The sequence below is a fragment of the Hyperolius riggenbachi genome, chromosome 11 (assembly GCF_040937935.1).
Source record: "Hyperolius riggenbachi isolate aHypRig1 chromosome 11, aHypRig1.pri, whole genome shotgun sequence".
Classification (NCBI taxonomy): domain Eukaryota; kingdom Metazoa; phylum Chordata; class Amphibia; order Anura; family Hyperoliidae; genus Hyperolius; species Hyperolius riggenbachi.
Window position 1 is genome coordinate 138,975,547 of NC_090656.1, and position 26,818 is coordinate 139,002,364.

Genomic DNA, 26,818 nt, shown 5'->3' on the forward strand with positions numbered 1-26,818 from the left:
ACAATGGTATATACCAATATCCAAAATACAGAATTGGTACAAAATACAGAATTGGTAATTACAGTGACAAAAGTAACTTTAATTAAATGTGTAACAAAGACCCAAAAGAGTGGGAGAGCTCTGCCCTTGCGAACTCACAATTTAAAGGATTTAGATTTAAATAGAAGAATTTATACTTACTTGGGGCTTCCTCCAACCCCATGTACTCTGTAGGCTCCCTTTTCTGTCTTAAATCTTCCCCGATACAAAGACTTCAGCTGCACGAGTCAGGCATTACTGCTTTCCGGGCAGCTCTTTTGTAACTTAAATCTTTCTGGTACAAAGACTTCAGTTGTGCAAGTTGGGCAGTACTGCGCATGTGCAGTCTGGTGGTGTGTAACCATCGGTGGGAGCGCTCTGTGCCAGTGCAGTACTAGCTGCGCAGGTGCAGAACGCTCCCAGCAACGGGAATGCAATGGGCGCACACGTGCGGCAGCCTAACTGGTGCGAGATACTGGATGCAGCTAACCAGGTACTTTCAATATGCGTACATTTGAAATCGGCGCCGGTAGACTTGGGCGCAGGATACAGCGTTATATAGCTGATCCTGCTTCTGCACAAGTCCGGGCCGATTTAATTACTATTCCCCCTCCAGGCCGACATGGATAGTAGGTGAATGAAATAATTCGGCTTCCCGCGATTGCTGGAGGCCGAATTATTATGTTTTTAAGCAACTTCGGCTCTGTCTTCTGACGGAGCCGATGTTACTCACAGAGCACTTCAATAGGAATGATTCCTATTAAAGTCTATGGAGGCGCCGGCTGCGCCCAAATCTAGCAGCGCTGAAAAGCACTGCTCCGTTCAATATATTTAGTGCACACAAGTACAAACAGGCAATACACAAAGCTTTGCAGCTTGCCAATTACTGCAAAATTACAATTATATGAACTGTAAAAAGTCAAAAACGAACAAGGTCTTTAGGAAAAAAAAGTCTTTGCAGCACTTTGAGTCAAACTGTTTTATAGTGAGGATTGTTGAAAAGTTGGCAAGCAAGCTGCGGTGTACTTTTGGTAGTCCTGTGCACACACTTAGAGCAAGAATTCTGTTTAGTAAGCCCAAGCCAGTCTTCATTTATCAAAGAAAAATGTTCCTTGTGAAAGTGAGCACATGATGGCTATCATACAACAGTTCACTGGTCCTTCAGTAAAGGACAGTTCACACAGATTGCTAAACAGTGCAGTTCATGAGCGGTAATTGCTTGTACAACCACCAGTCTCCTCTGATTTACTGTATAATGAAACTCAGTGGTGTTAAATGCTAATTGCCCAGTCTGTCAACATTTGATATGTGGTGCAGTTAGTCAGTGACTGATGGACGTTACATGTAACCTTTGAAAGGAGGAGAGATGTATATGCATGCATCCATCTGACAATCTGGAAGGCCACAGTCATGGACAAATGTCCTATGGCTCTGCAGAGCAGCTGGCAAGTAATGATTGCACCATTGCCAGCTGACCTTGTGAACCAGCCCTAAAAGTGGCCATACATAAGCCGAGTTGGTGGCGGATTGACCATCCGATTCGATTATTATAATCGAATCAGATGAAAATTGGTGCCACTAAGAGCATGCCCGAACAATAATGAAACGCTAAACTGACATCAATGAATGATAACTTTATGCTGATGTGTAAATTAATACTTAAAAATGCGTTGTTAGGGGGAAGCCTCTGGATAGAGCTCGGCCATGAATAAGTGTGTCCGTACTGCACAGTCCCTGTAGAATGAAGGCGCCATCTGCTTTTTTACTACCTGCATGAGCATCTTTGTTCTATGGCCATGCTTGCACTCTGGACTATCTAGAGCAGGGGTAGGGAACCTTGGCTCTCCAGCTGTTAAGGAACTACAAGTCCCACAATGCATTGCAGGATTCTGACAGCTACAGTCATTATTATTATTATTTATTGTATTAATAAAGCGCCAACATATTACGCAGCGCTGGACATTAATTTAGGTAGTCATGATTAATAAAGGCAAATGCATGCTGGGATTTTTAGTTTTATCACAGCTGGAGAGCCACGGTTACCTACCCCTGATCTAGAGCATACATGTCAAATTCCGTCCCGCGGGCCAAATTTAGCCCTCACAGCCAATAAATTTGGCCCTCAAGTGGTTTCCCCGGTGTGCATTATGTATGCTCACTCTAGACCACCAAGGAAGCTATATTGGAGTTGAAGCCCGAGAACACCAGGGAGGCCATATGGGGAGATAGAGGGAAAGCATTAAACACTAGTAGGGAACTGTGGGGGGCACTAGACACCAGGGAACTGTGTAGGCGAGGGAGGACCACTAGACACCAGGGAACTGTATAAGGGAGGAAGGTGGCTTGTAGATAATGAGGTTGTCCTGCGACTAGGTCTCAGTGTACAATTTTGGCCCACTTTGTATTGAGTTCGACACCCCTGATCTAGAGGCTTCCCTCCAATAAGGTGAGCTATCTTTTTTTTTATTATTTAAGCTTTAGGATTGCTTTGAAATCGTAGGCCCAGAGCCAGATCATCCACAAGGCAACCCTAGGCAGTTTGTAAGAAGACACAGCGAGCCCAATATAGTGCAGTATATAGTAAACTGGGTTTTTGGAGAAACAATAGCATATGATGTTATCCTCACTAATATAGGTTCAAACCCTCTGGCTGCTACACTGACCAGTACTAGTTATTGCTCCTGTTATTGCCTGATGAAGCGGGTTTGATCTTGCGAAACTCATTGCATTGTGGAGTGTTCTTATAAATTTCTTTCTTATATGGTAGAGGAAGAAAGCCCTTAAAAAATAGCACCTCCCACAGCAAAATTTGAAAAAGTATAACAAAAATCTTTATTCAACATTGGGTATAATAATAATCACAGTACTGATGATTCAATAAAGAATAAAACCATTTAAAAAACAAGCAAATATTCCAACATGATCCCTGCTGCATATGAAACAATCACTCTAAGGGCTGGTGCACACTAAAAACCGCTAGCAGATCCGCAAAATGCTAGCAGATTTTGAAACGCTTTTTCTTATTTATTGTAGCGTTTCACCTAGCATTTTGCGGTTTTGTGAAGCGTTTTTGGTGTAGTAGATTTCATATATTGTTACAGTAAAGCTGTTACTGAACAGCTTCTGTAACAAAAACGCCTGCAAAACCGCTCTGAACTGCCGTTTTTCAGAGCGGTTTGCGGTTTTCCTATACTTTACATTGGAGGCAGCCCGGGAATATGCGTTTCTGCAAAACGCCTCCTGCTCTGGTGTGCACCAGCCCATTGAAATACATTACCCTAGCGTTTCCACATCTGCAAGCGGATCGAAAAACGCTGCCGAACCGCTCTGGTGTACACTAGGCCTAAATGCAATATATTGTATAATGACACAATGCTGCTGTCAGATATAAAACCCCACAGTAGGCTCAATATTGAGCCCAACAGGGGGAGAACCCGGGGCCAGTACACAACCCAGTGTGATGCAAGACCAACAAACAACACCTGTGCAATGGAAAAAAAAAAAACCACGAATAAATATCGCATATATAAGATTATGAAATAAAGTGCACAATTGCTATCCAGATATACAGTATTACTAGTGATAAGATGCCTAGTAAAAAATTAAGGCAAAGAAGCAGCTCATAGGAAAAAGAGCATAAAGTGGAGTAATGCAAAAAAATAGGAGATACTTAGCCCAGAAATGGTCTAAGTATATCCTATTTTTTGCATCCTCTCTCCTTGATAAAGCGGGGTGACGCTCGCGGAACTAGTGGGATCTTGTCCTCTGAGGGGATTCCTTGTTCCCTGCTGTGCTGAGGTGACGCTCGCGGAACTAGTGGGATCTTGTCCTCTGAGGAAATTCCTTGTTCTCTGCTGTGCTGCTGAGATTGACTTCACCATTTCTGGGCTAAGTATCTCCTATTTTTTGCACTACTCCACTTTATGCTCTTTTTCCTATGGGCTGCTCCTTTGCCTTAATTTTTTATTATGCATCTTATCACTAGTAATACTGTATATCTGGATACCAATTGTGTACTTTATTTCATAATTTTTATATGCGATATTTATTTGTGGGTTTTTTTTCCCATTGCACAGGTGTTGTTTATTGGTCTTACATCACACTGGGTTGTGTACTGGGCCCGGGTTCTCCCCCTGTTGGGCTCAATATTGAGCCTACTGTGGGGTTTTATATCTGACAGCAGCATTGTGTCATTATACAATATATTGCATTTAGAGTGATTGTTTCATATGCAGCAGGGATCATGTTGGAATATTTGCTTGTTTTTTTAAATGGTTTTATTCTTTATTGAATCATCAGTACTGTGATTATTATTATACCCAATGTTGAATAAAGATTTTTGTTATACTTTTTCAAATTTTGCTGTGGGAGGTGCTATTTTTTAAGGGCTTTCTTCCTCTACCATATAATTGCTCTTGTTTTGAGCCCTAGCACACACAGTTATTTGGTTGAGGTGTTGCAGACACTTCCTAGAAACTATACATTTCTTTCTTCACTATTAAAACAACAGATTCGGTGTCCACTTACTGGGGAGGTAAGTCCACCTCTACCTCCTTTTTTAAATGGATTTTAACAATTTTACCCTGTTTTTGGTGCCTCTGTTCTAACCTTGCTACAAACCTAGGCAGAGTCCTAGGGCACGAAGGGAGGCCAGGGGCCTGGTTGTCGCTAGCCCCCCCCCGCATATAGATGGAATCGCCGCCGGGAGACTTGGGCGCAGGATACAGCCGGTATATGGCTTATCCTGCTGCTGATCAAGTCCCGGCGACGTTAATTTCTATTCTCCCTCTAGGTCCACATGGAAAGTGGGAAGTTATGTAATTCGACTTCCAGCTATTGCTGGAGGCCAAATTACAGTGTTTTAAAAGTAACTTCAGCTCCGTCTTCTGATGGCGCCGAAGTTACTCACTCAACGCTGCTACAGCCGTAAATTCATATTATGGTCTATGGTGGTGGCAGCTGCTCCCAAATCTCCTGCACTGTTATTACAGCGCTCGAGCCCCCACTAAATCTCACTCACAAAAAAAGCCAGATAGTCATCAGTGGTGGGCAAAAGTTACTATCTTGCTTAGGGCCCCATTTCACCTTAATCCATCTTTGTGTAGGTCCAAATGTTTTCCTAATCCTATGTAGGCACTCACAACACCTTTTAATTCTGTGTAGCTCCCTTAATTGCCTGATGCCAAATAAAACAATTCTAAAGCAAGCCTGAAGTGAAATTAAACAGATGTGATAACCAATTGTATCTACATTCCTCCAAAATAATTATTCTCCTAAATTCCTGCAGCAGCCTTCTGCACTCTAACCAGACTTCTAAAACATGACCACAATATTAGAGGTTAACCAGCAGAAACGTATTAATGGTCAGACACAGTGGAAAACTTCAACACGTGAAAGGATCCTGAATAATCGAGGCAGCAACTAATGCATAGTTAGTTTAAGATGACACAGAGCTGTACTTTAATTACTGTGATGAAGTCATCAAAAGCAAACATGTAAACAGGAAAGCATCAGACATGTACGTGATAATGTAGCTTATCATAGGAAGTCATCTCTATTGTGACACATGAAATAAAATATTCAGCTGTTTCTGATTCATCTTTACAATGACACAGGTGAAGGAATATTATGTGCTAAATACAACTAGCACAGGAAGTTCCAGAGGGTTTATTAAAAATTCTTCAAGTCTCAACGAGCCTATACGCCAAGATCCAAATAGCTAACACAAAATGCTAGGAGAATGTATGGCGTGCATCTGACCCAGAAGTAAAGGTATTACTTAGGCGTACACTGTACAGAATGGCTGGCAGCGCCTTTAGTGCATGTAATGGTAACTCATCTAATGCTGGGAATAGACGGTGCGTTTGAAATTATCAATCGAGCCGCTGATGGCTCAATTGATAATTTCCGACCTGTCCGATACCCCGCCAAATCGATTCTGCGCTCGATACCGGCGGGGAGAACAATAGAAGAAACACACGGAAGATTAGGAAATGCCCACGGGGACGAGCGGGAATCGATGCGTGCGCGAATGAGCAGGAACGCGCCGGTATCGAGCCAGCGGCTCGATTCCGGCGCACAAACGCACCATGTATTCCCAGCATTAGTGACATACATGAAATTGAAATGAGCCTATTGGCTGTGAGTTCATTCCGGTGTGGGTGCTGCAGAGGTGGGTGCTGGGATTAGCCATACAATGTGCAAAAGGGCCGTTAGGCTCATCAGCACCCACCACTGCAGCACCCACACTGCTGTGAACTCACAACCAATAGGCTCACTTCAATTTCATGTATTTCACTAACAAGAGTTACCATTAACGACACTATTGACAGTGCTAGCCATTCTCTATAGTGCACACCTAAGTAATTCCTTTACTTCTGGGTCAGAGAATGCCATGCTGACATAGTGTGGGTGACAGACACAGAGCGTTTCTGGAGTTGTCCTTCACGCCCTAATCAAAGAGCTGCAGTGCCAACCACCCTACCCTCTATTTAGATTACATGTGTAGGAAATATAAAGGTCTCCATCAACATAGTAGCATGGCATGACAGTTAAACAGTATCCCCACCATACCTTCAAAAAGTGAAAAATACATACAACATTTACAAACGGTAATTAACACAGCGGTGCTAATTCTCCACTTGACACAATAACCAAGGAAGAGGACATTAGGTCCATGAGATGCATTGTTTGTGCCAGTGAAGGCCTGAATTATCATATTGTGTCCTTATATGAAAAGGGGGTAAGTGATCTACTCGCTCTACTTTATAATCATATGTTACCCTGACTACAGGCGCCTCTAAACAAGAATTATAAACATCAAACAGACATCTGGCCCTTCAGAATTTTTGACTACAGCCGCATACATCATGCTTCCTATTAATAAAAGCAGCATACATGAAGGCCAAGTAATTAAAGATTCTGGTGTCTCATACCAGTAGTTAGTCTCTTTTAAATACAGCCACAATATTCGGATGGTAACTACCGTATATATGGCTGCAGTCAAGCCCTTTAAAGATGAAAAGCCTCCAGCAGCATATACTTTAAGAATGACTTAAGTACCATACATAGTTACTGTATATGGAGTATTTACTTTTACACTGTAACGTTTGTTAACCTAATTATGTGCAGTCTTCTGTTGTACAATCTCACAGCTGAGGCCCTGTATTAACCATGCACTATAACATACCCATGGGATACCAGACTCACTAGCTTTTCTTCATGCATCCAAGCTCCATGCCTGTGTCTATCCAGATCTACACAGTAAGGCATGTACAGAAATCCTAGCATGCAGTTTGCTTCACTCCTGACCAGAGTTCCTTCAGATGAGGAACCAATAAGGAGGCTTCATATAGGAGTGAAAAGTGGGACACACGGTGGCATAGTGGTTAGCGCTTTTGCCTTGCTGGTTTGAATCTCAGCCAGGGCACTACCTGCACAGAGTTTGTATGTTCTCCCGTGTCTGTGTGGGTTTCCTGCGGGCACTCTGCTTTCCTCCCACACCCCAAAAACATACAGATAAATTGGCTTCCCCCTCAATCGGCCCTAGACTGTGATCCATACACTACATGATACATGCATGGAAATATGTCTATAGTAGGAATTAGATTGTAAGCCCCTCTGAGGGACAGTTAATTCACCTGAAGAACATTGCAAAAATCAAGCACCTCATACCCCCAGAAGATCTGCCAACCTTAGTCCACGCCTTCATCACATCCCGACTGGACTACTGCAATGCTCTCTACACTGGCCTTCCAAAAAAGGTCTTGTACCGCCTACAGCTGATACAGAATACTGCTGCCAGACTGCTAACCAACCCCGTCACTGCCACATAATGCCAGTCCTGCATTCCCTTCACTGGCTACCTATAGAATGGAGGGTCCTATTCAAGATCGGCCTACTGACATTTAAATCCCTGAATAATCTAGGCCCTGGACACTTGAAAGATATGTTACAGCTGCGTAGCAATCCCCGCATTCTCAGATCCACAGGTTCTAATAATCTAGTCATACCCAGAGTCCACTTGGAAACTTTTGGTCCCAGAGCCTTCTGTCATGCTGCCCCTATGTTTTGGAACTCCTTACCTCAACAGATCAGGACAGCCCCATCCCTGGATGTGTTTAAATCCAGACTGAAAACCCACCTGTTCAGTCTGGCATTTGCAGAAATATAACTTTTGTTGTGTGAATACTTCATCCTACTAACTACTGAATCTAAGAGAGCCTAAGCGCTTTGAGTCCTATGGGAGAAAAGCGCTTTAGAAATGTTATTGTATTGTATTGTATTAATTGACAAGATAATATATACTGTACAGCGATGCGGAACATGTCGGCGCTATATAAATACTACATAATAATAATGTATGGATTAGATGGGCTTTAATAGATCAAAAGAATAGTTAAATTATTCCATTATCTTGGGCATCTGTGAAACTTGACATTATTTCCCTTTATTTTAATTATTTACTTTTTATTTTATTTTTTGTAGCTTTGAATGATGGTACTACTGATGATTGCGTTCTACCAACGGAAGTGTCTCCTCCAGTGCCCTTATCTCCTGATCTTGAGAAAGCGGAACTGAGTGCCATCTTGCCTTTCCTCTTCCTGGGGAATGAGAAAGATGCCCAAGACTTAGCTTGTATGATCACACTAAACATAGGGCATGTCCTAAACGTCACAACTCATCTGCCTTTGTACCATGCCGACTCTACTCTCTTGAGGTACAAGAGATTACCAGCCACAGATAACAGCAAGCAGGATCTTCGACAATATTTTGAGGAAGCATTTGAATTTATTGGTAAGTCCCTTTCAAAATCTTAGTGTAAGCTGCTCTTCTGTGTTTTTTATGGATCCAAATATTATTTAAATTTACTTTCCCTTGTAAACAAAAATACTATAAATTTGTTAAATTTCAAAATTCCTACTTTGAAATTTAACATTTAAAAAAAACATATTTTCCTTTATTGCTTTGCAGCACAAAATGGGGTCTATGCACGAAAACATGGCTAATTGTATATGCGCAGTTACATAAACTACATAATAGCAACTAAACTTTGCCATCTTATTATACAGTATATATACTCAATATACCTCCACAACAGTGGCATACCTACCATAAGGCTGCAGGTTCTCACAGCACCGGCTGTAGCCATGGCTAGGGATGCCGCTGTGGTGCTCAGTCGCTGTGTTCTTCCATCTGGGACCTTTTTTCATAGTTTGGGCAACATTCGAGAAAATAGCAGGCAGTGCAGGGGACTGTACTACTTCCTGTACTAGATGTAGCATCCCTCCCCCTTCCATTCCTGTGGGCAATGTGTCTCCTCGCTCTCTACACACAGCTGCCTGCAGTGAGTGAAAGTGCAGAGCAGCAGGGTGAGTGGAGAGAATGATTGCTGTGCTGCAGCTGGGACATTAGCAAGGGGAGGTGTCAGGATGTGTTTAGTGCTTCAGAAGTTGCCTGTCATTAGTAGCCATGTGCACTAGACTATTATTTATCCTGATCAGAGTAATCAATAATGCAGGGCAGTCTGCTGTCGCAGAAGCTAGTGGCACTGACATCTTCTGCAGCACTGTATAGAGTACAGCGTTTCATAACAGTTAGCTCCGTCCGCATCCTGATGACTCCTTTTCCCCAAAAAAATCCCCAAAATTTGCAGAGACCTGCTCTGCGCCCCAACCCACCAACGCTCCCATCAAAGATATTTGTTGTATCTGTAAATAATAAGCACCGGGTGTCAAATTCCCTAGGTACGGCACTGCTTCACAATTGTCAGGAAAGTTCACTACATGGTACAACAGTACACTGTGAGGCATACACAAGGAGAGGTCTAGGGTAGTCTATTGGCCTTCCAGTATACATCATTATTTACCAGCACTTCCGGAACTCTCTGAATCACAGGTTACAAAAACATGTTAATCGATAGTGTTCCTTTAAGTAGCTACACATCCCCAGGTATCATAATTAGTCATATGCCTCCCTGATCCAAGAAGCCCTTCCCAGCCAAGTGCACTCCACGCACTAGACTTAAAGAAAACCTGAACTGAAAATTAAAAGTCAAAATAAGCATACACAAGTCATACTTACCTTCCATGTAGTCTACTCCTCAGTGTCTTTCTCCTGTCCTGCGTCCTGTTTGTTCACTGTGATCAAGGGAATTTTCCGTCCTCCATTTTGAAAATGGCCATTACCCCTAACAGCTTTCTGGTCAGCACACAGTTAAACTGTAACATCGCCCACTTGTGCCATAGGGAAACATGGACACATCAGTTCTCCTCTCAGCTGTAACTGACAGCAACTGATATATTTCAGATCTGACAAAATGTTGTCAGAACTGGAAGGGATTATTGTCAGAAGAAAATGGTGAGCTTCTGAGAGGAACTGATGGCAAGGTAACTATGTAATGTTCATTTGAAGTTACCTCATGTGTTTATTTTACATATTTTTACTCAGTACAAGTTCTCTTTAAGCAGTCAACTGCCACCAGATACCAAAGTTAAGTGCCTTTTGCCCCCAGATAAGAAAATAGTTAGGTGCTACTGTATTATTTGTAACACTTTTATTGGCAAAAGTATCAAGTTAGCAACACATTAGTCAACAGAATAGCATGGTAAAATTAGAAATGTACAATTGTCAGCACAGAGACCCCACAAAATAAACAGCATATTATTCAGGTATAACAAAGAAATATGCTAACAGTCATTAAAATCAGTTAGGTGCTACCATATGTAAAAGTTAAGTAGCCAGAGGCCATATGCAATTTACTATTTCACCGGAGGTTTTTCCTAGGTGATATTTTCACATCTTGTAAATAAACTGCCTTTTAAACTACCATCGAGCAAACATATGCTCTAAATTATTTTGACAGTACTTTTTTCCCATTGCTAAGTGCTAAAAAATTATGTTAAATCAAAGATTAAAAATGATCTCCTAGAAAAAACTCCCACAGATACAGGAATTAAAGGGTACCAGAGCTGAAATAAATAAAAAGTTTTATACATACCTGGGGCTTCCTCCAGCCCCATCCGCTCAGATCACTCCCACACCGCCGTCCTCCGTTGTCTGCAGCTTCGGGAACCGGGTCCTGTCACTTACGTCAGTCGGAGCCAGTCTACGCAGGAGACGTGCGCCCTCTACGTATCTATCTCTTCACTTACATCAGACTGGCTCCGACTGACGGAAATGACAGGACCCGGTACCAAAGCTGTGGGCAACGGAGGAAGGCGGTGTGGGAGCGATCCGAGAGGATGGGGATGGAGGAAGCCCCCGGTATGTATACAACTTTTTATTTATTTCAGCTCTGAGTCATTTTAAGAAGTTCTGTTTCCCCAGGTACCAGAATTAAGTAGCCACGTGCCCCTGTGATATGAAAAAATAAGTAGCCTGATGCAAAAATTAAGTAGCAAGTTGCCTCCCAGATTAAACAGTTAATGTGGATGCCTGTTAATGGTGTGTGAATTGAACCCCTTCTATTATTATTAATTATTATTATATAATGTATTGTTTTTGTAACAAACTTTTTATTGGGAAAAATACAGCTATACAAATACATGCACATTTTCTTATACATACAGTGAGTCTAGAATCAGCATCCAGCAGATAAATATTTTCCCACAGTTTCCCAAGTTTTTGAATTTTTCTCCCAACATCCCCAAACCCATTCCCACCCAAACCGTTAAAGTAATCTATTGTTTTTTCAGGGCTGCCAGGGCTTTGCTATTATATAGCAAAGCATGACATATTGATTTTACAGGGGGATAGGGTTAGCGGTTAAAGCGGTATAAAACTCTTGTTATCAGTTGAACGACCGTTTGTACACATGCCCGATTTGACGTCCAAACGACCGGTCCTTTAGAAAAATCAGACGTGTGTACACACCTTTAATTGTATCAAGTGAGGAATGTACACAAACACAAGATAATGTTATCTCCAGTTCTGACGTGTCCAGCTTTCCCTGCAGGGAACTTGTAAGTCCTGTGTTTAACTAGTTGAATGCTGTTCTAGTAAAAAAAAATGGTGGTAGTATATAATATGCTGTAAATAATATTTTAGAACAAAGAAGAAATGCTGGGTTTCATACCACTTTAAGGTTAGAAGTAGTTTTCAGAGGAGCAGTGTTAATGTACATTTGTGAGTACCTCATCACTTTATTTATCCAGAATCTGACGTTAATTTATTACACCATAAGGGGCTCTTGTTCTCTCTCTGTGTTTTTCATGTATCTGTAGGAAGTCTTGGCACTCCTCTGGACTACACACCTCCCCACATGGGGCATGGGACAGGGTAGGGGGAGTATAGAGTCAATAGAGAGAGGAGGTTAGGCATTTAGGCAGGAGGATTCATTGGGAGGGAGGGTTAGGGTTAGGCATCAGGAAGAAATTCTGAATAGTGTAAGGGTTTTTAATGGAGAAGGGAAGGATATATTTGTAGTTTAATATCAGAAAAAAATATATAGTTTGCTCACTCACAAGGCCCGGTTCACATTAGCGGTCGCCATCCGGAATCGCCGTGCCGGAGCCGGACCGCATGCGGAACGGACGCACGGCATAGCAATGAAAGTCTATGCGTCCGTTTCGTCCGGACCGGATCCGGACTCCAGCATAAGACCCAACATGCGCTATTTTTTGGTCCGGCTCCTCCGGCAGACGTATCCGGAGCGGAGCCGGACTGCACCATCCGGCCAATACAAACCAATGAGAACCGGAGAGCGCACAACACACTGGCTATAAAATCCGGATGTTCTACCCCACTTCCTATGCGTATTGTAGCGGCGATTTTGGATGGGGACACATGGGCAAGCATTTTGGAGTGGAGCAGCAGTGACTTTAAACGTGCTGGAGATGTTGGCAGTATGTCGGAGGTGGAGGTGAGTGCTAAACAGCGGAGGGCCTGATTCCACAGGTCCACCTTCTGCTGACCTCCCAGACCCCAACATTTTTATTCTATTTCTACTATCTTTTGCCAAACGGATCCGGATCGCATCCTGATAAACACCTGATGCAAACTGACCGGATCCGGATCGGATCCGGATCAGAACCGTACGGTTCCGGTCCGGATCCGGTCAGGTCATCCGGTCCATTTGGCAGAGAACCGCAAGTGTGAACGGGGCCTTAGGCAATCCCGTATCTCCTAGTACTGTCCCGGCTGGTGCATGCTACGTAGTGACATCAGACGTGCCAGCTCCGACCTATGTGTTTCATCCTACCTTCTGGACTGGTCAGTGGCTATTGAGCCAGCCTTCTGGTTGGTTCTTAACGCTTGCCAATTTGCATATCAATCTGCCTCTCTCTGTTTTATGTAACAGTTACTTATGATGAAAGACATTTTATAGATAAAGAAGCTATGTACTGTATGATAGTTGTAATTTTTATGGATGTCAAGACTGTAGTTAGTCCATGAAAGATATGCAGGGGCACGTTGGATGAGTTATGAGATTCAAACTGTCATTAAAGTGGACATGAAATATTGCACAGAACAGAAGGAAAACATAGAGAAATGCATTGTGCGTATTTAGAGAGTTTAGCCTGTCTAATCATCATCTGTGACTAAACACAAGTTGCAATTTGATCCCTCAACTGTGTCATCTCCCTGCCATGGCAGAGAGATAATTGGTAAACACAAGACTTTAACAATATGTCTGCTTCTATGAAAGCAGGAAGTAGAAACACTGCAGATTTATTCCAGGATTTGTATCAGCTGTAAGGAAGAAATGTTTTCTTTAACCCTCCTGGCGGTCTATTAAAAACCGCCAGGGGGCAGCGCTGCGTTCTTGTTTTTTTTAATCATGCCTAGGGCTCGCTACATGATAGCCGCTGCTCAGCGGCATCCCCTCAGCCCCTCCGATCGCCTTCGGCGATAGGCAATCAGGAAATCCTGTTCAAAGAACGGAATTTCCTGAAGGGCTTTCCCCGTCGCCATAGCAATGGGGCGGGATGACGTCACCGATGTCATGGACGTCGTGGCGTCTAAGGGAGACCCGATCCACCCCTTAGCGCTGCCTGGTGCTGATAGGCCAGGCAGCGCAGGGGTCTAGGGGGGCAGGGGCTCTGCGGCAGCGCGGATAGCGGCGAATCGGCGAAGCAGATCAATAGGTAAATTGGCTAGGATGAAACGCGTAGTGTTGAGCCAGCACATCTGACATCACCACATAGCATGCACCGGCTAGGACTGTGCTAAGAGATATGGGATGCCTTATTCACCACAAAGTATGAGTGAGCGAACAGGACGGCACCGGAGAACTCACAGACAAGCGAGTGGCCATAGCTCTGCAGACTGAAATGTGCCTGTTACAAGCCTTGCTTTTATCTTTTGGAGGCTACCTTGTGGACGCGATTACATCTGATTTATACAAAAAGTACATTACCATTCCTTTAGATTGTAAGCTGGCAAGGGCAGGGCTCTCTCCCCCTTTTGTGTCCTGGAAATCATATATTTTATTCATCATGTTACTTTTATCACTGTCATTACCAATTCTGTACGTCGTAGTTTGTATTTTGTCACCAATTATGTATTTTGTATATTGGTGTACACCATTGTCTGTATTATTATGTACCCCATGTTTGTTTCTCACTTTGTACAGCGCCACAGAATACTTTATAAATCTATAATAATAATAATAATTACCCACCTGAGTATTGAGGTGGCTTGCATCTGGTGAGCAGTTCATGTAAAGAGGTGTGCTTTGTGCCCACAGAGTAAGAGCACAGGTTTCCGCACGGGAGTAATATTTGTTTGTGTGAAGTGAAGTTATCGTAACTGGTTTACACTATATGGAGCTCAAATTCATTGCAGGTTGTTTGATACAGAGGAGAGCACAGCAGAACTATATATTTTTACTATTTGACTGACTACTCTGGGAACTTCTGCAGCGATCCCAATGGATAATTGAAGTTCTATAATCAGTGAACAGTGAAAGTTGGCGCAGTAAACTGATTATCATACATGTTTTAATAAGATCAGAAGCCTGATTAGTTCTGATGTGACCCTAATATTTCTGCAGAGTTTGTTAGTTTGAAACTGAATCTGACATTCTACAGTACTTTATATAACTGAACAGCAAAAAAAACTATACCTAATTGTTTATTGTGTCACAAGTGAAGTGCGTGTGGCAAGACACGTGTAAGGCATGCGGAGTTAAATATAGGGTTGTTTCTAGCCTTATAGGTACTCCAGGCAAAGCAGCTTTTGCTAATTTAATCTTTTGAATAGCCTGCACTTATTAGTTGTAAGGCCTAATGGATCCTCCCTATGTGGTGTACTCTTACTCAGCCTTGGGAGATGCTATGCATTTACCCAGCACATGGTTACACCCAGGCCTTAATGCACAAGATATAACAACTGATATAGAAAAGACAGTGGTACCACCAGCATTCACTAGGCAATGGGTTCAGGCACTTCAGAGTAGTCAGGGATCAGATGACTGATAATCAGAGGGTAATCCAGCAACATAGTCAAACTAGCCAAAGGTCATACACCATATCGATTCAGTCGTCAAGTACAAGGATAAGATAGAAGAATAGTCAACTAACAATAGGTTGTTCCAGGCAGCAATCTAAGAGAGTAGTCAGTACACGGGCAAAACGTCACAACAGAAGGCAAGGAAGTATCACACCCAGCAGCTAGCTCCAGCAACTAATGCTATCACGGGCAACTAGCAAACCTGAGACCAATGAATACTGTATATACTGATGCTAACTAACTAGGAAAAAGCCAGCTACACTGCTGTCCAGTGGAAACTACTTCCGCCTATAGTGATTTGCTCCAGCAATAGAGCCAATTACTTCCTGGTTTCAGCAATGCCCCCATCACCTAGCAAAATTGCATGAAGCACATGCACCTGAGGGAACATCGGAGATGCCATACCCGCTCTGCAAGGAGCCTGGCCACTTGCACTGGCTCCTGGAAATGTCTGACTATTTGCTGAAATGAGAAGGATGTGAAATTGTGACATTCATTTTGCAGGCACAGACAATAAATTCATGTGATTATGTACAGAAAGGATGCTGTTGCTCAAAATACAGAGTTAATAAAGGTTACATACACTTCACTGGCTCAAATTCACAGAACCCACATAAAAACCCTACATATAATTGCTATAAGGGCTGTAGCTCTTAAAGGTGCCCATACACTCGTCAGATTGGCAGCAGATAGATAAGAAATGCATCTGATGATCTATCTGATGCATTTTTAGAACATTTTTTACCAGGATAGAATTCCAATAGATTTCAGTTTGAAAAATTGAATTTTTTTGCCATCAGATTTCCATTAAAGAGGCTCTGAAGCGAGAATAAAGGTGCCCATACACTCGTCAGATTGGCAGCAGATAGATAAGAAATGCATCTGATGATCTATCTGATGCGTTTTTAGAACATTTTTTACCAGGATAGAATTCCAATAGATTTCAGTTTGAAATCTATTGAAATTCGATCTGATGGCATTTTTTTGCCATCAGATTTCCATTAAGGCCAATGCAAACTGATAAGCAATCTCATCAGATCGACCTAAATTTTCCACCCTGCAAGTTCGATGGAAATCCATCGAAATCCATCAAAATCGGCCGTCGATCGGTCGATTGGCCAACCGATTTGCAATCGATTGATCAATCGATCGGGATTGATCGGTCGGCCAGAAAATCGGCTGAGTGTATGGGCTGCTTAAATCTCGCTTCAGAGCTCATAGTTAGCAGGGGCATGTGTGCCCCTGCTAAACCGCCGCTACAGCGCCGCTAAACGGGGGTCCCTTCACCCCCAAAGCAACACTTGGTCGTAGACTTGGTCGCTCCTGGAGGCAGGGTTAACGGCTGCAGCCCTGCCTCCAGTCGCGTTTATCAGCGGCGCATCGCTGCCTCTCCCCCGCCCCTCTCAGTGAAGGAAGACTGAGAGGGGCGGGGGAGAGGCGGAGATACGCGCTGACAGACGCGCGTGGGGCAGGGCTGCGGTGGTTAGCCCTGCCCCAACCAGGAAGCGCTCCCCGCTGCACCGAGGGGATTTGGGGGTGAAGGGACCCCCGTTTAGCGGCGCGATAGCGGCGGTTTAGCAGGGGCACACATGCCCCTGCTAACTATGAGGTCTGAAGCGAGATTTATTCTCGCTTCAGACTCTCTTTAAGGCCAATGCAAACTGATAAGCAATCTCATCAGATCAACCTAAATTTTCCACCCTGCCAGTTCGATGGAAATCCATCGAAATCGATCGAAATCGGCCATCGATCGGTCGATTGGCCAACCGATTTGCAATCGATCGGCCAGAAAATCAGCTGAGTGTATGGGCCCCTTTATACCCAGCCCTTTTTGAAAGGCTGGAATATTGTCCTGGGAATGCAGAAGAGTTGGAATAATAAATACAAACCAAATCTAAAACAATTACTGCTTGATTAGCACACTAATAGCACCTTCCAGATGATTGTTGTGCTAATCAGGCCTCCTTTTTTATGATAATCTGCATTAGCCATTTAGATGTTAAAATTACAACCCATTTCTTTATTTTTTTTTTTCAATAATTTTTATAGAATTCTTCAAAAGAGAGAAACAGTAAACAATGCATTGACATATGCCAAAACTTGTATACACAGTGCAAATAATACATTTGTAAACACAAAAGTAAAATATTTCCTCAAGACCACTGAATAGACAATACCTATCGCTCATTTTAACAGGGAAGGGGGTTATGATCCATTGATAGGCTGACAGTTGGGACTGGCACATTTGAAGCTTAACGGAGTTTAAATTGTTTGGAGATATTAGGGACATTAGCTTATTGAGGTTAGTATTTAGAGAGGACGTCTACCACCCATTAGCTGGACTGTATACAGTTGTGTGGAGATATACTCATCGAGCTGTTTACATAGGTAGCATGTGTGGCCTAGCTTCCACTGAAGCTGGGGGTAACTTATTCACCTAAAGTCCAATCTACACGATACGATTCTATTTACGATTCGATTAAATCCGACATGTCCGATCCTGATTCGATTCGTTTCAATTCAATTTGCCATTGAAAAACAATGGCAAATCGAATCGAATCAGGATCGGACATGTCGGATTTAATCGAATCGTAAATAGAATCGTATTGTGTAGATTGGGCTTTAGTATAGGAGTTCGGCGGATTTCTTTATTACAGTCAAATAGACTTAGTGAGATTGTACCTTCATTATTTACGTGGACCTGAAATCTGAACTTTATCTCAGCTCTTAAAGATAAGCAACATCATAATAAACTTTGAAAGAAAAAAAGTTCCCTGACCCAAGTGGCTCATTCCGGGCCTAAGAGGTAGTCAATCAGTGGGGACAAAATTTTGTTAAATGTTGGCATGTCATCTTCTAATCTTTCTTTTAGTTTTTCAAATAAGAGGATGCGGCCAAGTCTATTTTTGATTAAATCAAATGATACTGTTCGAGAGTTGCAAGCTGCTGCAATAGTTAACTTAATTGCTATAAGTATATAATTAAGAAGTGCATTTTGTGTTTTGGATAGGTCTGGGTGTGGTGGTCCTTGGTAGTAGTGCTTAAAGAGGAACTCCAGTGAAAATAATGTAGTAAAAAAGTGCTTAATTTTTTACCATAATTATGTATAAATGATTTAGTCAGTGTTTGCTCATTGTAAAATCTTTCCTCTCCCCGATTTACATTCTGACATTTATTACATGGTGACATTTTTACTGTGGGCAGGTTATGTAGCTGCTCCTAGCTGTTTTGGCTGTTAGAGACAGCTGTAAACAGTTATTTCCTGTCTGTGAACATTGTTACATTGTAACAAACTACCAAAAGTACCGCAGTACTGCCAAAAGTACCGCAGAGCTTCTTGTGGGAGGGGTTTCAGCACAAAATCAGTCATACAGCGCGCCCTGATGGTCTGTTTGTGAAAAGCATTATATTTCTCATGTAAAAGGGGGTATCAGCTACTGATTGGGATAAAGTTCAATTCTAGGTTGGAGTTTCTCTTTAAGTGGGGTTTCTTGGAGTAGAGGCATTTAGTAGGGAGGTTGCCCATAGGCATACTGTTATCCATAATCTTCTTACTTGTCTGCAATTCCACCAAATATGGCTATGTGTACCAGGGGTATCGCAGCCTCTAAAACAGTTAGGTGAGGCATTCGCATTGAATTTGCCTAATCTTCTTAATACTAAGTACCTGCGGAATAGTAATTTGTAGTTCATCTCAACTAAGTACGCATTCACTGAAGATTTAAGGATGTTGTTCCATAATAAAGATATGTCTTCTGGGTCCCAGTTTTGGATATAGTCTGGTTTGTGTTTATTGAGGTTAAGGGTAACTTCTATATATATTAGTGAGATTATGCCATGTGAGAGTGGGTCTACTGTACATGTATGTTCAATAGCTGTTCTTGTCACAGGGAATCTGTTTTTGATATGTGTTCTTTGACAAAGTGGGATATCTGCAAGTAATGGAATATTTCTTTTGGAGGGAGTTGTTTATGTTCTTGCAGGGAATCTATTCCTTTTCCAATGGAACTAGCATTTGTGTATAAGAATTCCGTAAAGCACAGTGTGCCTGTGCTTTATGGAATAGCTCCATGGTGTTCCATCCTGCGGGTATTACACTAGGCATCTGCCTAGTTTGCCTGAGCCTAAAAACTGTCTTGGATAAATGTATATGATAACTGATGTTCCATTATCATCGCTTCTTTTCTATTACAGAAGAGGCTCAGCAGGAAGGCAAAGGAGTGTTGATCCACTGCCAGGCTGGGGTCTCTCGATCTGCCACCGTGGTCATTGCCTACTTGATGAAGCACACTCTGATGACTGTGGGGGATGCCTACAAGTTTGTGAAGGGAAAGCGTCCAATTATATCTCCCAACCTGAATTTTATGGGACAGCTCATGGAGTTTGAATCTGATCTGAATGCTGGAATCACTCCACGGATTCTTGTTCCCAGGTTGCGTGGTGTTGAGAGCGATGTGTGACAGTGGAGTATACAAAAAAAGACTTTGGTGTGTGAGTAAAGCAAAAAAAAAACAAACAAAAAAAAACGACAACAAACCAGAAACAATCTGTGCATCAAGAAGCAGTTACCTAAACATAAACAACATCGTTGACAGCCTGGTGCCTCATTAAAATAGCAGATTCAGGCCTCAGCAGACACACGTCCTTTGCATCTGCAGAAAATGTAGCTCTGCAGTATATAAGCTATCTCTCTTCGCAGTCTGCAATCCCAGAGGACCCAGTCTCTGACATCTCAATTCCTGCAGCCTCAGTGTTTCTGAAGGACAAGTGTGCTGATGCGTTCCTCACAGAGAAGTCATAAAGATACACATTTATTTAACTGCAACCATTTATAATTGTCAGGCAAAAATTTCTTAGAGTTTTACAATTCAGTGATTTGATGTGTTAGTTTTACTTTTTCCCTCCATTTGGTTATTGGAGCCGAGCAATGTTGTCAGTTCTCTGGTGAAAACTGAACATCTTGTTACTACACATGTACTATAGGAGTGACATTCTATATATACTACACTAGAAGGAAACTTTTTTTATTCCCACCTACTGTAAAGTTAAACTCGCTTCAGGTTAGAAACTAACATATGTAGAGGGAAGGCTCTGGATACCTTCCAGGCCTCTCTCCCTCCCGTCATTCCACCACTGTCCCATGTTGAATTTACATGCTCGGCTGTGTCTTCAGTGCTCTTCGGCCAACTTTGGAAGTACTTGCTTCCCCAAAAGCTTCCAAAGTTAGGCGCATCCATACTTCACAAGACTGTAGTCATGCATGTGTAGTATGGACCTGCTCGTCTTTGGAAGTTCTCGTGGATGTGAATACGTCCGAAGCCTGCATGAGGAGTCCCAAAGAGTTATGTGACCTAGCAGGTCGACTAATTTAAATGAGGAATGCTATTGAATCAATGGCACAGAAAGTTAACCATGAAGGCTCTATGGTATCCAGAGCCTGCTTGCTACATAGGTAAGTATCTAACCTGAAGCAAGTTTCTCATTTCAGGTTCAAGAATTAAAATGTAATAAAAAAGCCCTGCGGTACCCAAGGCAAATATGCCAAAATGCACCCTACCTGCACTAACTTATGGTGCCCAGACACAGTACAATAAAAACCTCCAGTGTTCCTGTGTATTCGACCAAAATGATCAAATCGAATGAAAGACAAAAATAATCTTTTTTTCGATCAAGAAAAATAAAAAAAAATATTCAGCTTTTTTGATAAAAATCTGATCATTATATTAAATGGAATAATCGAACGAAATTATCTAATCGAAAAAAAGAAAAAATTGTACCATGTATGAGTACCATTAGGCTGATATTGAGATGTACTTCTTCCAAGCTCCTTCTGCCCAACAATCCCCCTTAACACTGCCCCTTTTTGCTGCTTACTCACTTATTTAGTCAGGCTGACTGATAAAGGTACTCCCTGTTCAAGCCCCCACCCTTACCTCAACCTAACCACTTATACAGAGGAGCGCACATCTACATATTTACCAGACCCTTCCTCACACATGAACACATATTATAACAGATATATATATATAGATATATATATATATTGTAATTAGGTTAGCTATTGCAAAAGGCAGGCACTCTGCATGGTGCTACACATCTGTTTTCACTGTCAGCAGACATTTAGCTTTCAGAAAATGCCAAACAAGACAAAAAACAGCATTGTGTTGATGGTAGCTTATTTGGTTAATGACTATTAGAACTAAACAGCTATCCCATTACCTACAACCTAAGACAAGTACGGGAGTGCCACAATTTAAATTAAACTGATAAAAGGGAGTGTAGTTGTTAGCCAACTTCCCAAAAAGGCCTTATACCTGCAAATGAGCCAAAATATTTATAAATATTGCACTTTGTAGACAACACATTTCTTAGGCAATTCCTACTTCCTCAGGTTATAAAAAGTGCCTAGCCTAAATGAGAAGGCACTCAGCAGCCTTTGTTTTGTAATGGAAAACATCTGTATATTTATTTGTACCCTGAGTGGGCACACACAATACAGAGGTGCTCACACTACTCTACTTTAACATTCTGGCACTATTTATGACCTACAATTTTGGATACTGCCAACTACTAGCAAGCTGGCAGGTGTCCGCCGTACCCGAACGTGTACCATAATGAATGCTGAAATCGAACAGGACCTACAGTTTATGGGCACCCAACAGATCTCTCTGTGATCAGATTTGGTCAGAGAGAGATCTGTCTCTTAGTTGACTTGTCCATACATTGCTATATGCATGGGCGCCTTTAGTATTCTCTTTCTTCCCACCAACAGGTGCATGACTTAATAAAGACGTAAAAATCAATAAAATTAACTGAAAAACTTATTAAAAGAAAAGGGCTATATATGCTATTTAAAAATACTTAAAAGAACCCTGAGATCTCCCCAAGTATCCTATTCATGTCTCCGACCTTTCTCTGATTAAGTTCCCTTTAAAACTTAAAAAATAAACCTTGCAGATGTCTCAATTTTGAACACAACAGTCTTTCTGGTGCAGCAGGGTTGTCATGCACAGTCATGAATGGCAGACATGTGCACTGTCCTGAAGAGTGCGTGGCGTGCAGCTAAGCATTGGAACACTGAAACGTGAGAAAGGAAGCATTTAAAACCATGCTGCTAACTGAAAACACTGAATGAACTGTTTAATGTCAGTTTGGAGTTCTGCTGACTAGAATAAAATAATAGAATAGAAGTGCAAGTGAACCCCAGGTGAAAATAAACGGATGAGATAAACAATTGTATCTATAATGACTTTTTTTAGGTATCTCATGGTTCCACTTCATGTTTAAACATTTACAAAGTAGATTTTATGTTTTTTTTGTCTCTGATCAATGGCAGTCTGTTAAGTGTCCCAGGGCTAAAGTACATCAATTTTGACCCTTTTTATTTATTCTCTGAATTAGAAGCTGTTCTCTGCAGGAAATAGTTTTATGGCTGCAATTCTTTATCAGACACTGTACATACACATTTATCTCATCATGTGGTTGATGCACTAAAAAATGTTAATCTCAACATGTGCAGATAGCGCACGTTAAAAATGCAACCTAAGTGGTGCATGTATGTAGTGTTACATAATTTATACCAGTAATCTTAACGTGCGCTATCTGCACGTTAAGATTAATGTTCTTTAGTGTATCAACTCCAATTTCACATGTCACTTAAGGTACACTTTAAAACTCCTGGAGATGCTGTGAACAGATTTCAGAAAGACACAAAACAGCTGTTAGTGGGTCCGGCTCTCCATGGTGCATCAATCAGCCTGCAGGACCCCTTTTTGTGTCTTTCTGTCATTGGTACTTAAGTGTTTATTTTTTTACAAGTTATTTGAACTATGCAGTGTGTATGGGATTGTGTCCTGGACCACTTATTTTGTATACAAACAGCAGTCTATCAAGCTTTACAGTCAGATAGATAGCCAGATGTGCCCCCAGTTTTAGGTAACCTCCTCCCAGTAAAGATAGCCAGATTTGCCCCCCAGTGTTACGTAGTCTCCCACCCAGTATAGATAGCCAGATGTGCCCCCCAGTGTTACATAGTCTCCCACCCAGTATAGTTAGCTAGATGTGCCACCCCCCCCCCCCTCCCAGAATTGGGTAGCTTCCCCAGAATAGATAGCCAGATGTGCCCCTAGTATTATGTACCCCCTCCCAGTACAGAAAGATAGATGTGTCCCCCAGTGCTAGGTAGCCTCCCTCCCAGTATAGATAGCCATATGTGCCCCCCCCCCCAGTGGTAGGTAGCCTCCCACCCAGTATAGATAGCTAGATTTGCCCCCCCCCCCCCAGAATTAGGTAGCTTCCCCAGAATAGATAGCCAGATGGGCCCCCCAGTATTAGGTGCCCCCCTCCCAGTATAGATAGCCAGGTGTGCCCCCCTAGTGTTAGGTAGCCTCCCTCCCAGTACAGATAGCTAGAGGTGCCGCCCCCCCCCCAGAATTAGGTAGCCCCAGAATAGATAGCTGGATGTGCCCACAGTATTAGGTACCCCCCTTCCAGTATAGAATGCCAGATGTGCCCCCAGTGTTAGGTAGCCTCTCGCCCAGTATAGATAGCCAGATGTGCGCCCCAAGATTAGGTAGCTTCCCCCAAAATAGATAGCCAGAGGTGCCCACCAGGATTAGGTAGCCCCCCCCCCCCCCCTTCATATGCAGAGAGGCGCTTAGCAGAAGGCTAGAGCACAACTCACCAGTCGGTGCCATCTGGAACGTCAGCATATCTTCTCCACGTCACAGAGTTTAGCATCTCTTCTCTGACTCTCCCAGCGGTGTAGTAATGAGAGGTGCCACTAGAGGGTGTCAGAGAGGAGATGCTGAACTGTGCGTGTGGAGAATACATGCTGAAGGTCCCAGGGGCACCAACAGGTGAGTTGTACCCCGACCTTGTGCTCTGCACATGTGTGTTAAAGGACACAGCATGCAGCAGGAGATGGGGTTGTGAGAAGCTTATGTCCTCATTGCAACATCCTGCAAAGACAGTCAAACAAATTGGATAATAAAAACTGTTTACAAAATGTATTATTTTGCTAACTGCTTAATAATTTTAGGTTTGTTATGAAGAATACTAACATTTGTAATTTTTATAAGTGTTCTGCATGTAAAGACATTGAACTATAACACACAAAACATGATTAATCAAGTGAAACAGAGGCTTACATGGAATAAGAGATTACACATTAAATCTGCTGGATGATAGAGGTAATCCCTTTTTTAATGGAGAACCAGGCTGCAGGAAGTGATGAGTGCTAAGAGGTGAAAAGAGGAACACCAAGTATACCAACGAAGATTTTGTTTTTTAACTTGCAAAGAAAAAATGGACATTGGAAAATATTTTTCTAAAAAAAAATATTTTGCAACCTAATAAGCGTGCAATAACCATGTGACAGACTTGTGCTTTTTTATATAACCTTATGAGGTATTTTCCAGAAATGTAGCAACCTTTGCCCATATCTTCCAAAACCAGGGGTACTTTCATGCCAACTTCTGCCAGAACCTCGTACTGTGTGTCTTAAAATCTGTGCAGGAGACTGAATTACCTCGGGCGTTAAATCCCCTAATCACACTGTGAAACTGGGCATCCTCCAGAGATGGAGGCGGTAGCAACACAATGTCCTTCATCCCTATACTTCTCCCTTTACTCCCTGAATTTTATCTGGGGAACAAGTCGTATTTATTTATTAATCTAAGTTATTTATTGAAATAAAGCCATTTTGCAGAAAGGTGATGTTGTCTTTTTTGTGTGTGCTTGTTAGAATTATTAAATCCTACTCCTAGAAAAAAATATATTTGTTTTCCTTTTGAAAGGTGTTAAGGTGCTCATTGGGACCATAGCTCAAACATTATTCAGAGTGTTATACAATATGAAAGGACCAGTGTGAAAAGTAATAAATTTGAGTAGGAGGCCAACCAATACATTGCAAAGCTTAATCCTTTAGAAATGACATATTAGTAAAGCTATGTTAGTATAGCATGCCGCTTAAACTCAGTTCATTATTGGGTCAAAAAGTACAGTATATCATCCAATGTTCGTATAGCTATATTGGTGTAATAGTAATGTTGAAACATTCAGATTAGGCCAGAAGTGCATCCAAACATAGTTACATAGTTATTTGGGTTGAAAAAAGATGTACATCCATCGAGTTTAACCAGAAATAAGGTACAAGACTAGCCTTCACCCTCACATATCACTGTCGATACAGAGGGGCATAGTCCAATTAGCCCCAAAAGGGGAAAAAATTCCTTCCCGACTCCAGATGGCAATCAGATAAAATCCTTAGATCAACACCATTGGGAATTACAGCCATGGATGTTTTTAAACGCAAAAAAGGCATCTAATAAGTCATGCACTGTATTTTTCATAATATAAGTTGCAGTTTTTCTTCCCCAAAATTGCCTTATATTCAGAAGGTATGGTGCAAAGTGCGCAGGGAAGCCACTTACCCATCCTGCTGCCGCACCCCTCCTCCTCCATCTCCAGTCATCTTGCGCTGTATTCTCTGGTCTTCTGAGGCTGGGGTCATGCATGACGTGCGGCGTACGTACGCTGTGAGACCACACAGTAACAGGGCAACAGCAACTAGGAAGGACGGCACATGTACATATTGATGATGCGGTGGCTGCAGACAGAGCCTGAGAGGAAGAGGTGGCTATAGGGTCTTGATATGTAGAGGACGGTGCCCTTGGAGGACCGGAGTGTACAGCGTTTCCTGTGTCCTCCTCCAACTGCGTATTAAGGGATTATGGATACGATTATGCATTTTTAACCTACCTGTGGCGATCATCTGAAAAGGCTACTGTTCTGCTCTGTTTTACAAGAGCTAGAATGTTTGATACATTACAGAGCTTTATGGCTTGCTTATGCTTCACTGACCCTTAGTAAGTCTGTGAAGCTGGTTCACCTCCAATCAGCACATATAAAAAGTCCATAAAGTTTGGTTTGTTTCATGTTTGTGCTGCAGAAACGAAGATTTGTGCTGCTTTACTTTTGAAGCTAATAGCAGCAGCAAACCAGGAAAAGGGGTGGGACAGCACCCATGAACAAGAGAAAGGTGTGCCCAAGCAAGCAGCGTTCCACACCACTGGAGCCGTCACATATGAAATCCAAAGTGGGGCAGTCATCACCAGTAGTAAATATAACGTATTTTTTTGGTCACATATGGTTAAAAGCAGCAAACACAAAGACAGACCGCTGTTTCGAGCATCCTTCACTCTTTTTCAAGTTGTCAAGACTGCATGTCTTGACAACTTGAAAAAGAGCGAAGGGCGCTCGAAACAGCGGTCTGTCGTTGTGTTTGCTGCTTTTAACCATATGTGACCAATAAACAAAGCTAATAGCAGTTATTTTTGTCAAGATG

The 26,818-nt window shown here is 42.2% G+C and overlaps 1 protein-coding gene across 2 annotated transcripts in view; it reads left to right on the forward strand.

Annotated features, from left to right (window-relative positions):
* LOC137538184 (uncharacterized) overlaps positions 1 to 25,168 on the forward strand; it is a 55,324-nt gene extending 30,156 nt beyond the window's left edge. For both annotated transcript variants that reach the window (XM_068260205.1, XM_068260204.1), the window contains exons 3-4: positions 8,506 to 8,814; positions 19,666 to 25,168. In XM_068260205.1, coding sequence (XP_068116306.1) covers positions 8,506 to 8,814; positions 19,666 to 19,931 — 575 coding nt within the window. In that variant the 3' untranslated portion in view covers positions 19,932 to 25,168. The remainder of the gene's footprint in view (positions 1 to 8,505; positions 8,815 to 19,665) is intronic.
* The last annotated feature ends 1,650 nt before the right edge of the window (positions 25,169 to 26,818 follow it).